Source organism: Triticum aestivum, chromosome 4A, assembly GCF_018294505.1.
Source record: "Triticum aestivum cultivar Chinese Spring chromosome 4A, IWGSC CS RefSeq v2.1, whole genome shotgun sequence".
Classification (NCBI taxonomy): Eukaryota; Viridiplantae; Streptophyta; class Magnoliopsida; order Poales; family Poaceae; genus Triticum; species Triticum aestivum.
Genome location: NC_057803.1, coordinates 583913363 through 583929200, shown reverse-complemented (window position 1 = coordinate 583929200; position 15838 = coordinate 583913363). Strand labels below are relative to the sequence as shown.

The window sequence follows — 15838 nt, the reverse complement described above, 5'->3', positions numbered from 1 at the left end:
CTATAATGATAGGTCCTCCAGCCGGGGGGGGGGTGCTAGGCATGACATCATGTTACCGGGTCATCAAAGGATCAACATCATAACTCTTGGAAAGTTGTCCCAACCATCATATCTAACCGAGATTCAGATCCGATTGGTGTCAGGATACCTCAGACTTAGGATACCTAAGAAGGAAAGGTGCAACGCAAATCGACGAAATGACATTGCAAGATTCTCGGGAAATGAACTATGGGAGCGGGTTCCTGAAGCAATAGTTCATCATTAAACCAAGTTGAGGATGAGGAGGTGGCTGATGGCTCGACGATAATCCATCGAGATTTCTGACAAGATGGATTTCCACAATTATGTGAACAAGGAGATAACATTTGTCAGATCAACTGATATAAGGAAGTATGCTCGAGGAAAACATACACAATTAAACACTGGTTGAAGGGTGCGCCCGAAGTACGGGTTGGGTTACACGACCAATGTTAGAACGGTGATTCAATTAGCGAAGGACTTAGAATGAACTATCGATCATTAACTTCAAAGCAATAGGGTTGCTAGAAGTGCATAATCCAAACAACACCGTTCACTTGTGGGTACCCCGGTTGGAATCAACACGAGGACCAAGAAAGAATGGTGATGGTGAGAAGTATCATTATAGCAAGAATTCTTAAGAGGTGGGGCAATCCTCACAACATTCTTAACATCAAAGATGGTAATACTCCGCGGTAGAATATAACATAAGTTGGATAGCTAGGAACTCAAGGTACAACACAATACATGAACAAGTTTTGTGTTGGAGGGAAAGCAATAATGTTGTCGCTGATAACACCAATCATCGAGGGCAAGGATGGTATTTCTCATCATGATTTCAATAGATCTCTTGGAAGAGCTCAGAATGTTGATGATATCCACGACACATTTGTCGCGAGAGTTCATGAAGATGTAATCGATCGGTGATGACATCGAGTCAAAAGAATGATGAAGCTAGAGGTTATTGGAACCATAGGTACGACACAAACTTGAAATCTAGCTTGTTGTTCAAGGCAAAATGATATGACGAGGAAGATCGACGTAAGCTTAGCTATCGTCGCAATTTGGTGCTCCGAGAATAAGGGCCGGGTTGCACAGTTAAGATCATCACGACAATGATATAGCCAAACAGGCTAGTAATGGCGTGATCGGGTACAAACTCATACTTATAGAAGCTTACTGAAGAGTTGTTGAACCGAAGAGCGGACTCGGTTCAGTTATCGGTGTCTTTGAGTGTTCAATAACTCAGAGCCCATGAAAAATTGTAATCATTGAGTATGTAGTACTTGATGAAGAACTCATAGGAAGTTATGCAGTTCCAAGATAATCTCGAGATACCATGGGGTAATACTCGACGACAGATCAAAGTAGAGGTTGTACCGGGGTATTGATCCACAGAAGACAAGTGCTTACACTTGCATCAAAAATGGTATTTAAAGGAGAACATGGTCGGAACCACGATTGTAAAAGGCCATACCCCAGATATAAGATGAACTTATATCAAGGGAATAATTAATTTTAAAAGAAGCTTCGATGAGAAGATGTACATCGGGTCCATGGGCATGAACACAAAGTTCAAGGTCGACTCCCACTTCTCCAATGCATAACCTTTCATCCACTTCTCGCGTTCGATTAAGTTGCAGTGTTGAAATTTTATCTGGCGAAGCACCAGAAGAGTATGACTCGTGAAAACTTTCGGGTTCACACGGTCTAGAGAAAGCATATGTTCAACCCTTAGTGGCCTCTTAGAAACATATACCACAATTTTCAAGAGTAAATAACACAAGCCCGAAAGCAGAGCATGGTTGGCCAAGCAGAGGATACAACTTAACAAAGGCATTATGTATCAGGGGAAGAACTCATAAAGTGATCAAATGTGAAGGACACTGTCGGATAACAATCCAACAAAGGACTTGATGGTCCACAAAGGATCTGATACGAGTATCGGTACTCAACTAGAGGGAGAAGAATGCAAGGAGATCAGATTATAGAAACAACTGACTAACTCAATTGTCAAATGCAAAGGAATTATGATTTCCAAATCAAGGGATCAGAAGCAATGCTCTGATTAGGGATGGATAAGTTGAATAGCCTTAGGGTATAATCAACGACAATTGGATTGGTCGAGAACCAATTCCAGTTAAAAGAATGGAAGCTCAGCCGGAAAAGTAATTTATAAGGATCAATGATGATTGCGTGTATTCGCAAACATATTGAGTCAACAGACTCAAAATGATAATGACAAGGAATGTCATTAAGACTACGAGACTTATGGGATTAACCATAATGCAAGCAAGCAAGAATTTCAAGAGCCAAAGGCTCCAGAGGGTTTTCGGAAGATCGAATATTATTTTGAAGACTTTTGTGAAACACAAGAACAACTGGGGATGAGCGGATACTCGGCAAGTGCGGCGATTTATTTGAAGGGGTATTCATGTGGCAAAGAACTGCTAGGCAGTAGGCACGAAGTATTCTCGGAACAATAGAGAAAACTTCGGGTATCTTGTAATAACAAGAACAATGGGGAATGATCGTAAGAATGGCAAGTGTAAGTAGTTATCCATAAGGATTTATCGGTGGTCGGGAATAGCAAAAGTGATGGGCACAAAGTCTCGAGAGAATATCAAAGAGTATCTCCGAAATCTTCTGGTGCAGTCGGTGACCATCTGGACTGAAGGGGGCTCTCCGGGAGAAAGTACTCGCGAGAACCTAAAGTTAGTTTTGTTATTAGCAAAATCGTTTAACCCGAATAGAAGAGAGTTCAGAATCCCAGAGTAAAGATCGAGGAGTAAAAGATCCTAATACCACCCAATGGCGACGTGGGCCCATGGGCCGCACAGCCATGTTAGTAAAAGTTTTGTAAAGTCTAGACTCGACTTCGGCCAAGGAGTTGGAAGGGGGATTCCTACAGGCAGTCGGCTCTGATACCAACTTGTGACGCCCCCGATTTAATCGTACACTAATCATGCACGCAAAGGTGTACGATCAAGATCAGGGACTCACGGGAAGATATCACAACACAACTCTACAAATAAAATAAGTCATACAAGCATCATAATACAAGCCAGGGGCCTCGAGGGCTCGAATACAAGTGCTCGATCATAGACGAGTCAGCGGAAGCAACAATATCTGAGTACAGACATAAGTTAAACAAGTTGCCTTAAGAAGGCTAGCACAAACTGGGATACAGATCGAAAGAGGCGCAGGCCTCCTGCCTGGGATCCTCCTAACTACTCCTGGTCGTCGTCAGCGGGCTGCACGTAGTAGTAGGCACCTCCGGTGTAGTAGGGGTCGTCGTCGACGGTGGCGTCTGGCTCCTGGACTCCAGCATCTGGTTGCGACAACCAGAAGAAGGGAAAGGGGGAAAAGGGGGAGAAAGCAACCGTGAGTACTCATCCAAAGTACTCGCAAGCAAGGAACTACACTACATATGCATGGGTATATGTGTAAGGAGGCCATATCAGTGGACTGAACTGCAGAATGCCAGAATAAGAGGGGGATAGCTAATCCTGTCGAAGACTACGCTTCTGGCAGCCTCCGTCTTGCAGCATATAGAAGAGAGTAGATTGAAGTCCTCCAAGTAGCATCTCCAAGTAGCATCTCCAAGCAGCATCTCATAGCATAATCCTACCCGGCGATCCTCTCCTCGTCGCCCTGAGAAAAGCGATCACCGGGTTGTCTGTGGAACTTGGAAGGGTGTGTTTTATTAAGTATCCGGTTCTAGTTGTCATAAGGTCAAGGTACAACTCCAAGTCGTCCTGTTACCGAAGATCACGGCTATTCGAATAGATTAACTTCCCTGCAGGGGTGCACCACATAGCCCAACACGCTCGATCCCATTTGGCCGGACACACTTTCCTGGGTCATGCCCGGCCGCGGAAGATCAACACGTCGCAGCCCCACCTAGGCAAAACAGAGAGGCCAGCACGCCGGTCTAAACCTAAGCGCGCAGGGGTCTGGGCCCATCGCCCATGAGCACACCTGCACGTTGCGAGGGCGGCCGAAAGCAGACCTAGCCTAGTGGCGTTCCAGTCCAATTCGGCGCGCGCCGCTCCGTCGCTGACGTCTGAAGTGCTTCGGCTGATACCACGACGTCGGGATACCCATAACTACTCCCACGTAGATGGTTAGTGCGTATAGGCTCGTAGCCAGACTCAGATCAAATACCAAGATCTCGTTAAGCGTGTTAAGTATCCGCGAACGCCGAACAGGGCCAGGCCCACCTGTCTCCTAGGTGGTCTCAACCTGCCCTGTCGCTCCGCCACAAAGTAACAGTCGGGGGCCGTCGGGAACTCAGGCCCACCTCTACCGGGATGGAGCCACCTGTCCTTTCAGCCCCCTCGTCAGAATCACTTGCGGGTACTCAATGAGCTGACCCGACTTTAGTCACCATCTGTATAGTATGTATGTATGTATAGTATATACCCGTGATCACCTCCCAAGTGATCACGGCCCGATAGTATAGCCAGGCAGACTGACAAGAATGTAGGGCCAATGATGATAAACTAGCATCCTATACTAAGCATTTAGGATTGCAGGTAAGGTATCAACAGATGTAGCGACAATGTCAGGCTATGCATCAGAATAGGATTAACGAAAGCAGTAACATGCTACACTACTCTAATGCAAGCAGTATAGAGGAGAATAGGCGATATCTGGTGATCAAGGGGGGGGCTTGCCTGGTTGCTCTGGCAAGAGAGAGGGGTCGTCAACTCCGTAGTCGAACTGGTCAGCAGCAGCGTCGGTCTCGTAGTCTACCGGAGAGAAGAGGGGGAAGAAATAATGAATACAGAGCAAACAAAGCATCACAAAATATAACAAGGCAATACGCGGTGTTCGGTGTGCCCTAACGCGGTAGTAGGTGATACCGGTGAAGGGGGGAAAACATCCGGGAAAGTATTCCCGGTGTTTCGTGTTTTCGGGCAGAGGAGCCGGAGGGGGAAAGTTGCGGGTTCGATAGGTTAGAGGGGTGTGGCGGACGAACGGACTGCGTATCCGGAATCGTCTCGTCGTTCTGAGCAACTTTCGTGTTGAAAATATTTTAATCCGAGTTACGGATTAAAAGATATGATTTTCTAAAGATTATATTAATTTCTGGAATTTAATTAATTAATTATTTAATTTGAAAATGAATTTATGACGTCAGCATGATGTCATGCTGACGTCAGCAGTCAACAGGGTTGACTTGGTCAACCCTGACATGTGGGTCCCGTTCGTCATACTCTGTTAACTAATTATCTTAGTTAAGTTTAATTAATAGTAGTTAATTAGGTTAATTAGTCATTAGGTTTAATTTATCAGGATTAATTAAATTAATTATTTACTTAATTAATTAATCATTTTTATTTATTATTATATATATTTTTTAAGTCTTTTTTTTATTCCCTTTTTTTTAAATGTTTTAGGGGACGACCCCACTTGTCATAGGCCCCTGGGGGCCTTAGCGGTTACGGGTGTGCGGGCGCGCGCCCGAGTGGGCGCAGCGGGCGTGGCCGACAGGGGCGCACCCGACTGGGGCGAGCCCAGGCGCGGGGATCGGGCGAGGCCATCGGCGCGGCCGCCGGCTCCCACGGCGCCGTCCAGCAGCAGCGGCGGAGGTGTGGAACCAGAACAGGAGGCGGCACGTCGAGGCGGGCGCAGATGGCCGTGATGGCCGGCTGGATGGCCGCGAGCCATGTGCAGCGGAGGCGGGGATGGCCGGAGCGGCGCGCGGAGAGGGAAGGCGAGACCGGGGCAGAGCCAAGCGCACGCCGGGGAGGAGGAGGTGAGGACGGGGTCGGTCAGCGCGTGGAGGCGCGCGGGGCTGTAGCAGCTGCAGCAAGCGCGGGGGGGGGGGGGGGCGAGGCGAGCACGGGCTACGGCGACGAGTGGCTCGACCACATGAGCAGAGAGGAATGGAGGGGACGTGCGGTGGAGCTCACAGGGGTTCGTAGGGGACAAGGCAGCGTGCTCGGGGAGGAGGTCGAAGACGACGGCAACGTGGCAGCGGTGGGGTGGCGCCGGCGATGTGGTGGCGGCGGAGGGCGGCGCTGCCCGAGGGGAGGTGCCGTTGCGGCGACGGCGGGGTCGAGGCAGAGGAGCTCCGGTGAGGTTGCCCCGACAAACGGCGATGGCAGGGAGGTCCTCTAAGCGGTGGCGATGCGGCACCGGCGACGAGCACGTCGGGCGGCGGGGGCTGGCGTCGAGCCCCGATCCAGATCTGGATCGGGGGGGGGGGAACGAACGAGTGGGGGGGAGTGGTGGTCGTGGGGCTAGGGTTCGGTGCCCCCAGTGGGTATAGGGAGTGGGGGTGTGGGGCGGTTGGGCCGGGTGGCCGAACGGGCCGGCCTGCTGGGCCGAAGCCCAGTGGGGGGGGGCCTTTCTCTCTTTTCCCTTTTTTTTCTTTTGTTTGTTTTCTGTTTTCCTTTATTATTTCTTTCTTTCTTTATTTTAGTTGCATTTTAATTTAGTAAAATATACACTTAGTATTTCAACTTAGTCCATAGTCACAAAAATAAATCTAGACCCCAAATAACTTAGTTTGACATTTTATTAATTATAAAACATATTTAATTAATCTCTTTGCTACTGTTTTATTTATCTCATAGTATTTAAACATTTTATAAATGTGCGGTTTTCCCATCACAATTATCTATGCAATATTTGGTTCCCTCCGAACATTTTAGTTTTAAAATTTGAAAACTTTTATTGTTTGCCTATATTTTAAATTTTAATTTGAATCGTTTTTGAACTAACTCGAGATTAGCAACTATAAACGAGGTGACGTGGCATCATTAGCAGAGGGTCACTGTAGCTTAATTATCCGGGCGTCACACACCATGTATTGGTTTAATTCATTGCAATCAGGTTTAATTTAGCATTTAGGTACGTTGTTGTGATTTTCTGACGGACGGATCTCGCTTGTAAGTGCAGGCGTGGCAAAGAAAATTGGCCACATCAGCCAATGGGTCAAACCGAGGACTCGATATCGCTGTTTTAATTGGAACATTCAAATTTTTTAAATCAAAATTACACGTTTTTAGACAATGTTAGCAAAATCTAGCAAATCACACATGTATCCAATAGTACTATTCTGGGAAAAACACAAGTCATCTGGACCAATGTCTTGCTAGATATTAAAGTTTTAGTTGTTTCATTGAAATTTTGGTTCAAAATCCAATATTTTCACAAAATAAGGAAAATATAGTAAACAATAAACATACCTAACACTGAGTTGGGAATATCCCGACTCTCATTTGAACTAGAAGTTCGAAAGATATTGGCAATTTTAGTTACCCTCGTTCGATTTTTTGATTTAAAATTTAACACTTTTGATAAAATACGAAAAAGGTCCAATAAATCTTACATTTACTACAATACTAATGTGGGAAACTTTAATCTCAGTTGGACCAAAAAGGTTTGGGAAATGATCGTTTTGGTTGGTTGGCTATCGTGGTTAGGTTTTTTTTTGCCACATGTGCACTTATAAGCGGGGCCCATCCGTTGGAAATCAAATCAACACACCTAAACGTTGGATTAGACCTAACTGCAACCAACTACACCAATATGTAATATTCCGTGCAACGCACCCATAAAATAGACATTTTATGCAAAATCAACACCAATACTTAATGGTTTGTGCAATTACCTCCCGGTTCGAGCCTCACTCCTATCTACTAATGTTAGAGCTGGTCCTTGTTCCTCCTTTCGACCAATACATCTATATCTATATCTATACTTATATCTATTTCTAATTTAATATCTCTATATATCTCTACCTTTTATATATATACTTAAAAGAAGCAGTTTTTCATCAACCAGTTCTCCACCTCCTACCATGCCCTTCCACCGATTTATTTCGTCCAACCAGCTTTTTTGTCCCGCCACACCCTTTGTCCGTACTTTCTTTGTATGTTAAAATCAATCACCTTAATTTACTTACCTTTTAAACCAATTTCATTTTAATTTACTTACCAAACTTCTGATTAAACTATAAGATAAACCACGGACATGGTTTTATGAATATTATTTACATAATTGAATTAAGACGAACAGGAAAATTACAAGCTAATGTACTATTAGATATTTATATCATGTTGCAAGGCACGAGCATTGTCCTAGTATAGTGGAGTATATCATCGCCAATATAGAAAGCCAGAAAGGGGCAGATCCAACTAATCTCGCCTATCAAACCATGTGCAACCAACGACCTAAATTTGGCGAGTGCTCAACATGTTTATCAGCAATCAATATAATGCCAAATGTTTAATGATAGAACTAATAACCATATAATGGACAAGCAATTATCCTTTTTCTAAAAAAACATCATACTTAATATCATCATGCAATTAAAATCTTTTTTTAACTATCAACTAATACCCAACCCTTTTTATATAAGAAAAGTGAAAACGGTCACAATTGCTGGTTAAGTCACTCTTCTCCACCATTCTCGATCTATTTTATGTACTCCCTCCGGTCCTTTTTACTCTGCATATTAGGTTTGTCTGAAGTTAATCTCATCCAACTTTGACCAAGTTTATACGAAAAATTATTAACATTTACATAACAACACATTTATTATTAGATCCATCTCGGAATATATTTTTATATTATATTTATTAGATGTTATAGGTGTTAATATTTTCTAATATAAATTCGGTCAAACTTAGCAAACTTTGACTTCAGACAAAGCTAATGTGCGGAGTAAAAAAGACCCGAGAGAGTATTCACATATTGTCTTGTAAACACCAATTCCGAAATAAGAATTTTCTAAACTTCAGGCTGAGAACTTCTTTTTTTAGGAACTTCTTAATTCTTTTTTGAGCATCAGTATAGACACAAGCGCTCATATACACGCGCGTACACTCACCCCTATGAACACACACGCACACCCTACCCTATGAGCACCTCCGAAAGACTGAGCCAACTTCTTAATTCTTGATTAATACAGCGCACAGAAATCTGTCCCGCGTGGGCAGAAGAGGGAAAAGAACCCCTCGTAACTCCTCGGTCGGCTCGGTGGGCCGCACGAGCACCGACGAGAGTCAACAACAACTAAGCCGATCGAGGCTGAGCTTCCCTGCTCCTCTTGCCTTCTCCGTCTCCCTTCCGCCCCTCTTCCTCGTCGATCGCCACCAGCTCGAGGCCCAGCCCTCCGTCCCGGGGATCGATCTCCGCACACGGTAAGCGTCCAGCGAGGCTCAGATGCTTTCCTAATTTCGATCCAGCGCATCTGGTATCTCCTCTGTTCCCACACTCATGGGCTGCTCTGTTCTGCATCTGGAATTCTGTCTCTGCTTGGATTGGATTGGATTTCCCGTTTTACTTGTTGGCGCTGGCAAATTTCATGAGCCCAGCTCCTTAATTTTTCCGTTTGAGTGGCCTTCGCTTTCCACCTCTGGGGCGCAGGCCTTTAATGATTCTTTCCTTTCTTATACCTGACGCTTTTAGATTTGGAAGCCTTTCTGGCCGTGGGGATCTTCGGCCTCGTGTGGTTTCCATATTCGTTTGATCGGTTTGGTTTTGGACAAGTTCTGCGTTTTTGGTTTTCAGAACTCTTATCTTTCTGGTGTTGGTCCAGGTAGGTACTCGTAGGGCTTCGTGGCGGCGCCCATGGAGACGAGGAAGGAAATCCTGGAGCTTCGCGAGCGTCTGGACAAGACCCTGGCGTGCTCTGATCTCGCCGACGAGGGCTCTTTGAGATCTCTGGTCAAGAACCAGATTTTGGAGTCCTCTCTGCCTGGCTCTGACCAAGGTTTGGGTCTGATTACTTTTTCTCTGGTCCATCTTTGGTTAGCTAGTTCATTTGTACTCCACCACTAGTAGTTGTAATTACTTTTCTCTCTACCTCCTATTATGCCATTAGAAACGTGTGAGTTTTTCCATTGCTAAATATTCCCTGGTAACATTAATGTGCCATATGTGTAATTAAATTGCTGGTTGAATTTAAAGATTAATTGCAAGATTCAATAGTACTACCTCCGTCCTGGTTTATCAACCCCCTTGGTATTTTGTGTAAAATTTTGACCATATAATTAACTAACAAAATGTTAATGCATGTCACCAAAAATTATATCGTTGGATTCGTATTTGACATAGTTGCCAACAATATTATTTTTGCTGTGTATAACTTATATTTTATTAGTTATAAAATCATGGTCACAATATGCCTCTAAATACAAAGGGAATAACATCGGCACCTCTTATTTTTGTATTACTAAATTAAACTGCTTTGTGATTTGTATCTTCCCATCCAAATTTGCTTCTCATTGTAGATTCATTTCTATACCAGCCTACATGTGTGTGTTTTTTCTTTTTGGGTTATGCCTTCTTTAGGCAACATCGATTTGATTGCTGAAGCACGAGCCAAAGAAGTCTCGAATTTTCTTGAAATGCTAGACACTTCAGGAAATGAACGGCCTTCAGATATTCGTGGGCCACAACAGAAGGAGTGGAAGGTATACAAATTAACTAAAGTTAATATGCTTGTACAAAAGTATTGTGAACATTATGTGATTAGAATGTGCAATAATAAATTTATGTTTTACTGTTTTGCAGCATAGCGTAATCAGTTCACTGATTTCTTTCTTATTCTATGTTTCAAGAGTGCAATAGTTTACCATTTTTTTTGTGAACATGAAGAATGCCACAAGGCCCAAGATACAAGGGTGGTGACAACCAAAACCCAAAACAGAAACAAAAGAAAAACAAAACATGAACGCTTATTGTAGGCTACCAAAAAGGAGAGGGATAAAGCGGACATGGAGTTTTGGTTCCCAGGTGGATGAATATTAAACTAAGAAAGAAAATAGCAATGAAATCTAAAAAGCTATGAACTTTTTTTATGACAAACATTGATGCATTTTTCACCTGTGTGCAATGTTTCGTGAAGAAAAAACATTTGTAATGCCCTGGAAAAAAATGATGCTACAAAAAGACTATTTGTGAAAACATTTTGGAACACCTTTTCTTTGCCCAGACCTCGACGAATGTTATTTCACCACGGAAGTTTACATGTACGGAGAGAACTAAGCAACATTTGTTTGTTTTAAAATAAAAATTAGATTTTTTAAATATTTTTTGCTATTTTCTTGAGTTATGCTATTTATAGCAGGACCATTTGAGCTCGGGAGCAGAATGATGCTTTCAGGGATAAGCAGCACCCTTGTCAAAATACATACCACCAAGAGTGAAATGTTTTACCTTTGTTTGTAGTTTAGTATTGTGCTCCAAAGTTGGCTGTTCTTTTATCTTATTCCCTCGTTTAGAGAGTGGTTAATTGTTTTCTTTGGTTTTCGTGCAAGTTCTATGAATTGCTTGAATGTTCGGTAATTCTGTTTTGTAGGTGAAGCAGGATACAGACCAATTACGGGTCATGTACCGCGAAGGTCCAGATGGGACCCCATTTCATACTCTTCTTGCTGAAGGCTTTGCTGATGGTCCTATCGATGTTTGTAAGGAACTATAACCCCGCATTAATGAGTAAAACACAATAACTTCAGATAGCCACTTAAGATTGCTGTTTTTATTCATAGGTACATGCGTGTCATGGGAATCAGGTCTATACAGAAAATGGTGAGTGTAATTGTTTTGTAGAAAAATGAGATCAGTACATTGCTTTCTTTATTGAAGATAATAATTGTCCATCTTTACATTTAACTTCGCATTCTTGGGAACTACACATGATGTTCTCAAAATTTTGTTTGACTTGTGTACCACTAAAATTCTTTATATTGAACAAATAGATTGTGGTTCTTAACTCAGCTTCTTAACTACTTTTGCGTGCTCTTCATTGTAGGCAAACTATTTATGCTATTAGAATCCTCCTCCTTGATTCCCCAAGTCACATTGGTGCCTAATTCACAAGTCTGCCACCCGTGCCGATTTTACTTCCAGTAGCCACATAGCATGCAAATACCCACTTTACTGATGCTGTACAGGTGCATCTAAACACCATGCAGTGATTTGACAAGACATCATAAAATTGTTTTTCACCCAGTATATAATGATTGGATTAGACCATTTTCAAGAGAATAAATATTGATTAGCCCACTACATACAGATAAAGTTTTAAAAGAGTGTTGATTCATACGTGATGCTCCATGTTTTACAAAGTAAACATGTTGCCCGTGGTGTACTTGAACATTGAAGTCAACCTCGGCCATAGAAAACAACAACTTAGTCAAATGAATTCCCTCATGAACTTATGAGATTGTTTTTCTCTAGGTTTCCGCAGTACAATCTGCCAACATTTAAAATCGCTCAGTCAGGTTGCTTGAAAAAGATTCGGATTGGTGAAGAAATTTCTTTGATCAGGTTGGTTGAAGACTAAATTTCTCTAAAGAGTCCTTTCTTACATTTTTATTTGACCTCCCTTTTATAGCTGTTGTAGCTAATTTTTTTATTCGCTATTTGGAAGAAAGGGTGAAGGTCCCCTGGCCAGTTTCAGAGAGAGAAGCTCTTCTACACTACTTTCAGTTTGAGTATCTTAAAGAAGACCTTGTCATTGTGATCATGAAAACTGTGCGTAGGTTGATTTTTATTTTTAAGAACCTCTTCCTACAGCCTTGATAGCCCGTGTCCTCGTTTGTTTATTTACTGCTTATTGACTTGTTTTGCAGATATCCAATTTGGATAATCTCAGTATGCAGACACATGGATTTACTATAGATGGAATCCCTGAAGCTGGTGACACGATTCGGATGGATGTAGTTGGAGGCTTTGTCTTACAGAGGATTACCAAGGAAAGAAGTTTTTTCAGGTGAAGTCTTATTTTGCATTTCAACAACTGATAACTCGTAACTGAGATATAGCACCATATGTCATCTGAGACCACTCCCTAGGCCTTTGAAATTGTGCACACTATCTTTTCACAAAACCAATCAATATGGCGACCCTTTCAGACGAGTATTGTTGTGGATGATTTTTTCACAGAAAGCAGGGGAATTCGTTGAAGTAAAAAAACTTTTTTTTGGCCTGTACCCTGTACCCTGTAGGCCTGTACCCTGTACCCTGTAGGCCTTTTTGTAGCCTGCTTGTTTTTGGTTTGGTACTTGCGGGTTCACTCTAATACAAAAAAATCACTAATTTTTATGTGTGCTTGAAAAATAAATAAATACAAACTCATCAACAGTCTGCAAGATGGGCATGAGGTAACAATCGAGCCTATCCTCTTACATATTGCCATGGCCTAACTAGGATATGAACATTTACCAAGCCTGCTGCCAACTCCTATCACCCATGGGCATGAGATAACAACCATGGACATATTGTTATATATTGCAATCCCCACTTTACTGAGCCTACCACCGACTCTCGCTCGTACCATCACACACCAGGGCTAGACTGGACATAAGGATTAAGCTCCTACACCCTTTAGGGCTCATTCGGTTGCAGGATTTCCAAATCAAAGGAATAGGAAAAGTATAGGATTGGGATGCCCTCTCTCCACTTCAATCCTTGGGGATTTTCCATGAGATTTCATCTAATGCTAAGAATCCTTAGAAATTAGGCCAACATGCACACAATCATATGGAATTAGTATGCATACATAGGTAAAAAAACCTGAGGATTAAAATCCTATGGAAATCCTCCAAAAATCCTGCAAACCGAATAGGTCTGTTACTACTACTCTTTTATTCTAAACACATACTTTTTATACCAGTATTTATCAAATTTACTTCATGTACCTGTCCTTCACTTTTAACCTAATCACTCATTCAGGGCAGTAGCTAATATGGACATTAAGCTAGACTTTGTTCCCCCATGGCTGATCAACTTTATGTCCAGACAGCTAATCGGCAGTGGGCATAAGCTATACCAGAAGGTTAGTAGCTAAACCTAGTCTACATCAGTACATATGATATTAGTGATGAGGCCAAAAGTTGGCATATTTCAAGTCACAACATGGATTTCTTTTAGAAATATCATGTGATACTTTATGTTGAATAACGATGTCCGGGAGAGAAATATGCTCTGTTAATTAATTGTGTATGGGCTTATCTGCAGGCTGTTAGTACTGTGGCCGCTTGTGATGAAGACTACAAGCAAGCTTTACGAGCACCGCTCTATGCAAGAATACGCGAGTACCAGCATTCTGCTGACAAGGCAAAGGTGACTGCAGTTGAGGAAAGCGCTAATGAAGTGCTCCCTGAGAATCCCACTGTACATAATCCTCTGGCAGTCACTACTAATCTCACACCATGCAGTGAGATTATCGAAGAAGAGAGTGAACAGAACACATCTTTTAAGCTGGATAATCTTGCAACCGGCTTTTCTAACCAACCAGCCGGGCAAGTGCAGCAAGTTGAAAATAAGTCTTTCACTAGTCCTGATAGAACAGTCAAGCAAGCACAGCAAGTCGAAAATAAACCGATGATTAGTCCTGAGGTGCAGAAGGCTTTGGGCATACTGGACACTGCCATTGCAGTTCTTCAAGGCAACAGATCTGCAAACATCAGTGCTCTCAGAAAGCTCCTCAGTTATGATGCAACGTCGGAAGAAGGAAGTGCCATCAGTACAAGAAATTCACATACCCTCGACGTTCTCGATACAGACAATCTCCCAAATGGGTATCCTCTTGCCACATCACCTCATGATTCAAGGTCCACATTAAGATATATGAACTTACTGTTTGTCAAATTTGTGTTTCAGTTGATGGTCAAGAAGGCATTACCTTACATTATAATTTAACTTGTGTCTTCCTTTATGTAGAGAGATCCGGCAAACTTATTTAATGCCCGACAAGGAGGTGCGCGACAGGGAGGAAGGTGCTAGCGAAAGTGATTCTCCTAAAACCATGACCGCTTCTACCATAACGACGACAAAATCCATGACATTGAGGAGCACAATAAAGGTGCATGAAGAAGAGACCCTGAATAGCGATGGCCTCTATCAGAACAGTTTCCACAATGGAAAAGAGCCCAAGAGACCAAAGAAGACCAAAAGGTGGCTTTGCTGCTTAACGCCTAGCACCGTAGGATGACGAGAACCCATCGTAGGGGCTCTCATGGTTAACTCTTGATTTTTTTGGTTGGACATCAGAAAATAGACGAGCTACACAAGATGGAACATGGGGATCAAATGACAATTCCGGAGGCAGCTTGTGAGATAGTTACAAAGATTAGATCATGTCTTTGGTAAATGTATAGAAGTTATGTTGTTGTAACACCATGTAAAACATTATTAGAGCATCTCCAACAAATAATGTAAAACTTGGTGCTCAAAAAAAGTTTTTAGGGCATGAGAGAGAAGGTTTTGGGCACCGCAGCAGTTGTCACTTTAACAGATGATTTGCTCAAAAGATTGGCTTCTTCTCTTTTACTCCACAACTGCATCATATTGAAACAAAATATGATATGATAATTATAACTTTGCGAGATCACAACATACATAATCAAACAACATATCAAATTCAAGTTCAAATCCACTAGTACCTTGTGCATCACAACCACAAACAAAAGTGCATATATGAATAAATATCACTCTCAAATAGCATTGCCTCTTGCTTCCTCTTCATCATTTGCTTCCACTCCATGGCTTACTTCCTCTTCATTGCCATCAGTGCCGCCATTGTTTTCATTGCCATCCATTGCACCACCCATGGCTCCCATGGCACCACCCATGCTTCTCATGTCGCTAGATAGCCATGGCACCATGTATGCCTCCCATACCACCTATGACGCCACCCAGTCCTCCCATGCCACCTCCAGTGCCACCCATAAATCCTCCCATGTCAAACCCTTCCATCATGAAGCCTCCCATAGACCTTGCCACCAACACTTGATCGCGACACTCTCAAAGTATGTTTTTGCCTTCTCATCAAGACCACTTATGTCCATCG

The 15838-nt window shown here is 42.7% G+C and overlaps 1 protein-coding gene across 4 annotated transcripts; it reads left to right on the top strand.

Moving 5' to 3' along the window:
- The first annotated feature begins 8952 nt into the window (after window positions 1-8952).
- Window positions 8953-15298, top strand: LOC101669848 (uncharacterized). Of its 4 annotated transcripts, none has more exons than XM_044509111.1 (11): window positions 8953-9179; window positions 9578-9751; window positions 10333-10454; window positions 11342-11450; window positions 11532-11571; window positions 12223-12312; window positions 12420-12519; window positions 12618-12757; window positions 13720-13822; window positions 14005-14567; window positions 14710-15298. In XM_044509111.1, the coding sequence occupies exons 2-11, from the start codon at window positions 9610-9612 to the stop codon at window positions 14978-14980; spliced, it is 1680 nt and encodes a 559-aa protein (XP_044365046.1). In that variant the 5' UTR covers window positions 8953-9179; window positions 9578-9609; the 3' UTR covers window positions 14981-15298. The 4 variants fall into 4 exon arrangements, with proteins under 4 accessions (XP_044365046.1, XP_044365045.1, XP_044365044.1 ...); XM_044509110.1 differs by having other exon boundaries at window positions 14005-14600; XM_044509109.1 differs by having other exon boundaries at window positions 8967-9179; window positions 9582-9751; window positions 14005-14600.
- The last annotated feature ends 540 nt before the right edge of the window (window positions 15299-15838 follow it).